The 5,512-nt window shown below is 52.3% G+C and overlaps 1 protein-coding gene across 1 annotated transcript; it reads left to right on the plus strand.

Annotated features, from left to right (window-relative positions):
* Positions 1-2,057: 2,057 nt before the first annotated feature.
* On the plus strand, positions 2,058-2,900 carry LOC127930818 (uncharacterized). The gene has a single exon (XM_052521737.1). It carries the CDS (start codon positions 2,058-2,060, stop codon positions 2,898-2,900), a length of 843 nt encoding a protein of 280 aa, XP_052377697.1.
* The last annotated feature ends 2,612 nt before the right edge of the window (positions 2,901-5,512 follow it).

The raw sequence follows: 5,512 nt of genomic DNA on the forward strand, positions 1-5,512 counted from the left end.
GAACTTATCCTCTGCAGCAGAGGTAACTCTGGGTCTTCCTTTCCTGTGGCGGTCCTCATGAGAGACAGTTTCATCATAACGCTTGATAGCTGACACTTGACTCTTTTCTCACACTTGACTCTTCTCTCACACTTGACTCTTCTCTCACACTTGACTCTTCTCTCACACTTGGCTCTTTTCTCACACTTGACTCTTTTCTCACACTTGACTCTTCTCTCACACTTGACTCTTCTCTCACACTTGACTCTTCTCTCACACTTGACTCTTCTCTCACACTTGACTCTTCTCTCACACTTGACTCTTTTCTCACACTTGACTCTTTTCTCACACTTGGCTTTTTTTACACATTTTGTCACGTTACAGAATTTTTCTAAAATTTATTAAATTGTTGATTTTCCTCATCAATCTACACACAATATTCCATAATGACGAAGCAAAAACAGGTTTTTAGACATTTAGAAAACTTTAGAAAACTTTACAATGTATGAAAATCGTATTCAAACTCAGTACTTTGTTGAATCGCCTTTGGCAGCCTCGAGTCTTAGGTACGACGCTACAAGCTTGGCACACCTGTATTTGGTTAGTTTCTCCCATTCTTCTCTGCAGATCCTCTCAAGCTCTGTCAGGTTGGATGGGGAGCGTTGCTGTTCAGATATTTTCATGTCTCTCCAGAGATGTTCGATCGGGCTCTGGCTGGGCCACTCAAGGACATTCAGAGACTTGTCCCGAAGCCACTCCTGCGTTGTCTTGTCTGTATGCTTAGGGTCGGTCTTGGCAGTGTGTTTAAGGTCGTTGTCCTGTTGAAAGGTAAACCTTTGCCCCAGTCTGAGGTCCTGAGCGCGCTGGAGCAGGTTTTCATCAAGGATCTCTCTGTACTTTTCTCCGTTCACCTTTCCCCGATCCTGACTAGTCTCCCAGCCACTGCCGCTGAAAAACATCCCTACAGCATTATGCTGCCACCACCATGCTTCACCGTAGGGATACTGCCACCACCACCATGCTTCACCGTAGGGATACTGCCACCACCACCATGCTTCACCATAGGGATGCTGCCACCACCACCATGCTTCACCATAGGGATGGTGACAGGTTTCTTCCAGATGTGAGGCTTGACATTCAGGCCAAAGAGATCAATCTTGATTTCATCAGACCAGAGAATCTTGTTTCTCATGGTCTGAGAGTCCTTTAGGTGCCTTTTGGCAAACTCCAAGAAGGCTGCCATATGCCTTTAACTGAGGAGTGGCTTCTGTCTGGCCACTCTACCATAAAGGCCTGATTGGTGGAGTGCTGCAGAGATGGTTGTCCTTCCGGAATGTTCTCCCATCACCACAGAGGGACCATCGGGTTCTTGGTCACCTCCCTGACCAAGGCCCTTCTCCCCCGATTGCTCAGTTTAGCTGGGTGGCCAGTTCTAGAAAGAGTCTAGGTGGTTACAAACTTCTTCCATTCAAGAATGATGGAGGCCACTGTGTTCTTGGGGACCTTCAATGTTGCAGACATTCTTTTGTACCCTTACCAGACATTACTGTAGGTCACCCTAGATGAGAGCGTCTGCCACCTAGCCACCGGACATTACTGTAGGTCACCCTGGATAAGAGCGTCTGCCACCTAGCCACCAAACATTACTGTAGGTCACCCTGGATAAGAGCGTCTGCCACCTAGCCAACGAACATTAATGTGGGAGGACAACGTCCCAGCCCCTAGTGGGAGGACACCGTCCCCAGCCCCTAGTGGGAGGACACCGTCCCCAGTGGGAGGACACCATCCCCAGCCCCTAGTGGGAGGACACCGTCCCCAGCCCCTAGTGGGAGGACACGGCCCCAGCCCCTAGTGGGAGGACACCGTCCCCAGCCCCTAGCGGGAGGACACCGTCCCAGCGGTCACCAAGGCACACCAGCGGATATCTCTCAGTCAATGCAGATCCGTTGAGTCCATCCTCCTACATCACCGTCGGGTTTGGATACCACTGCAAGGGCAAATGGCAACTCCTTGTCCAGTCTGCGGAGAGGGTCATCGGCGACCACTTGCTCTCCATCGAGGTCGTGCATGACTCCTGGATGCCCAGCTGTCCCCCAGCTGTTCCCCCCAGCTGTTCCTCCCGCACAGCTGTTCCCCCCACAGCTGTTCCCCCCGCACAGCTGCCCCCCAGCTGTTCCCCCGCACAGCTGTCCCCCCACAGCTGTCCCCCCACAGCTGTTCCCCCGCACAGCTGTCCCCCCCCAGCTGTCCCCCCCCAGCTGTTCCTCCCCCAGCTGTTCCCCCGCACAGCTGTTCCCCCCACAGCTGTCCCCCCACAGCTGTTCCTCCCCCCACAGCTGCCCCCCACAGCTGCCCCCCCACAGCTGTTCCCCCCCAGCTGTTTCCCCCAGCTGTTCCTCCCCCAGCTGTTCCCCCACAGCTGTTCCCCCCACAGCTGCCCCCCACAGCTGTTCCTCCCCCACAGCTGTTCCTCCCCCCACAGCTGTTCCTCCCCCCACAGCTGTTCCCCCCAACAGCTGTTCCCCCCCCACAGCTGTTCCTCCCCCCAGCTGTTCCCCCCGCACAGCTGTCCCCCCACAGCTGCCCCCCCACAGCTGTTCCTCCCCCACAGCTGTTCCTCCCCCCCACAGCTGTTCCTCCCCCAGCTGTTCCCCCCACAGCTGTTCCCCCACAGCTGCCCCCCACAGCTGTTCCTCCCCCCACAGCTGTTCCTCCCCCCACAGCTGTTCCTCCCCCACAGCTGTTCCCCCAACAGCTGTTCCCCCCACAGCTGTTCCTCCCCCAGCTGTTCCCCCGCACAGCTGTTCCCCCCCACAGCTGCCCCCCACAGCTGTTCCTCCCCCCACAGCTGTTCCTCCCCCCACAGCTGTTCCTCCCCCCCAGTCAATAACAGAAAACAAACTTCCTGCAGGTTGAGTTAAAAAGACATCTGGCAATTTGTCGCAAAATTGTGGAAAACTAATATTTTCACATGCAAATTGTTTTTTTGGGCAAACTGTTGCGATACATTTTGTGAATTTCTGGCAAACAATTCTGGGAAATCAATTCTGGGAACTGAGTATCAATATGCAAACCAGATCAGTTTTTTTGGTTACTGTGTATCGACACATAATCCAATTCATATAATTTTAAATGAACTTACTGCTCAGAGGAAAACAATGAAACGTTCTAAAATAGTAAATATGTAGTAAATATATTCTGATTCGAATTCAATCACCGGTCAGGAGTATCACATTTTCATTTCATTACAGTACAACGGTTTGATTTGTTTGATCGTAGCTAGCTACATAGCTAGCTACATAGCCGTCTTTGTTTCAAAGATAATTGTGTAGTCTAGACCGATTTCCTAGGTTAGCTAGCCAGCTATTGTCGTTCTTTTAACTCAACGTAACGTTAACAACACTGCTAGCTAACCAGCTAGCCCCGAATAGCAGCACTGTAGAAATTATTACACTCAACGGAACGACTTGATTAGTGTAGTGTCAACAACGCAGCTACTGCCAGCTAGCCTACTTTAGCAGTACTGTATCATTTTAATCATTTTAGTCAATAAGATTCTTGCTACGTAAGCTTAACTTTCTGAACATTCGAGACGTGTAGTCCACTTGTCATTCAATTTCCTTGCATTAGCGTAGCCTTTTCTGTAGCCTGTCAACTATGTGTCTGTCTATCCCTGTTCTCTCCTCTCTGCACAGACCATACAAACGCTCCACACCGCGTGGCCGCGACCACCCTAATCTGGTGGTCCCAGCGCGTACGACCCACGTGGAGTTCCAGGTCTCCGGTAGCCTCTGGAACTGCCGATCTGCGGCCAACAAGGCAGAGTTCATCTCAGCCTATGCCTCCCTCCAGTCCCTTGACTTCTTGGCACTGACGGAAACATGGATCACCACAGATAACACTGCTACTCCTACTGCTCTCTCCTCGTCCGCCCACGTGTTCTCGCACACCCCGAGAGCTTCTGGTCAGCGGGGTGGTGGCACCGGGATCCTCATCTCTCCCAAGTGGTCTTTCTCTCTTTCTCCCCTTACCCATCTGTCTATTGCCTCCTTTGAATTCCATGCTGTCACAGTTACCAGCCCTTTCAAGCTTAACATCCTTATCATTTATCGCCCTCCAGGTTCCCTCGGAGAGTTCATCAATGAGCTTGATGCCTTGATAAGCTCCTTTCCTGAGGACGGCTCACCTCTCACAGTTCTGGGCGACTTTAACCTCCCCACGTCTACCTTTGACTCATTCCTCTCTGCCTCCTTCTTTCCACTCCTCTCCTCTTTTGACCTCACCCTCTCACCTTCCCCCCCTACTCACAAGGCAGGCAATACGCTTGACCTCATCTTTACTAGATGCTGTTCTTCCACTAACCTCATTGCAACTCCCCTCCAAGTCTCCGACCACTACCTTGTATCCTTTTTCCCTCTCGCTCTCATCCAACACTTCCCACACTGCCCCTACTCGGATGGTATCGCGCCGTCCCAACCTTCGCTCTCTCTCCCCCGCTACTCTCTCCTCTTCCATCCTATCATCTCTTCCCTCTGCTCAAACTTTCTCCAACCTATCTCCTGATTCTGCCTCCTCAACCCTCCTCTCCTCCCTTACTGCATCCTTTGACTCTCTATGTCCCCTATCCTCCAGGCCGGCTCGGTCCTCCCCTCCCGCTCCGTGGCTCGACGACTCATTGCGAGCTCACAGAACAGGGCTCCGGGCAGCCGGCGGAAATGGAGGAAAACTCGCCTCCCTGCGGACCTGGCATCCTTTCACTCCCTCCTCTCTACATTTTCCTCCTCTGTCTCTGCTGCTAAAGCCACTTTCTACCATTCTAAATTCCAAGCATCTGCCTCTAACCCTAGGAAGCTCTTTGCCACCTTCTCCTCCCTCCTGAATCCTCCCCCCTCCCTCTCTTGCAGATGACTTCGTCAACCATTTTGAAAAGAAGGTCGATGACATCCGATCCTCGTTTGCTAAGTCAAACGACACCGCTGGTTCTGCTCACACTGCCCTACCCTATGCTCTGACCTCTTTCTCCCTCTCTCTCCAGATGAAATCTCGCGTCTTGTGACGGCCGGCCGCCCAACAACCTGCCCGCTTGACCCTATCCCCTCCTCTCTTCTCCAGACCATTTCCGGAGACCTTCTCCCTTACCTCACCTCGCTCATCAACTCATCCCTGACCGCTGGCTACGTCCCTCCCGTCTTCAAGAGAGCGAGAGTTGCACCCCTTCTGAAAAAACCTACACTCGATCCCTCCGATGTCAACAACTACAGACCAGTATCCCTTCTCTCTTTTCTCTCCAAAACTCTTGAGCGTGCCGTCCTTGGCCAGCTCTACCGCTATCTCTCTCAGAATGACCTTCTTGATCCAAATCAGTCAGGTTTCAAGACTAGTCATTCAACTGAGACTGCTCTTCTCTGTATCACGGAGGCGCTCCGCACTGCTAAAGCTAACTCTCTCTCCTCTGCTCTCATCCTTCTAGACCTATCGGCTGCCTTCGATACTGTGAACCATCAGATCCTCCTCTCCACCCTCTCCGAGTTGG

The sequence above is a fragment of the Oncorhynchus keta genome, chromosome 6 (assembly GCF_023373465.1).
Source record: "Oncorhynchus keta strain PuntledgeMale-10-30-2019 chromosome 6, Oket_V2, whole genome shotgun sequence".
NCBI lineage: Eukaryota > Metazoa > Chordata > Actinopteri > Salmoniformes > Salmonidae > Oncorhynchus > Oncorhynchus keta.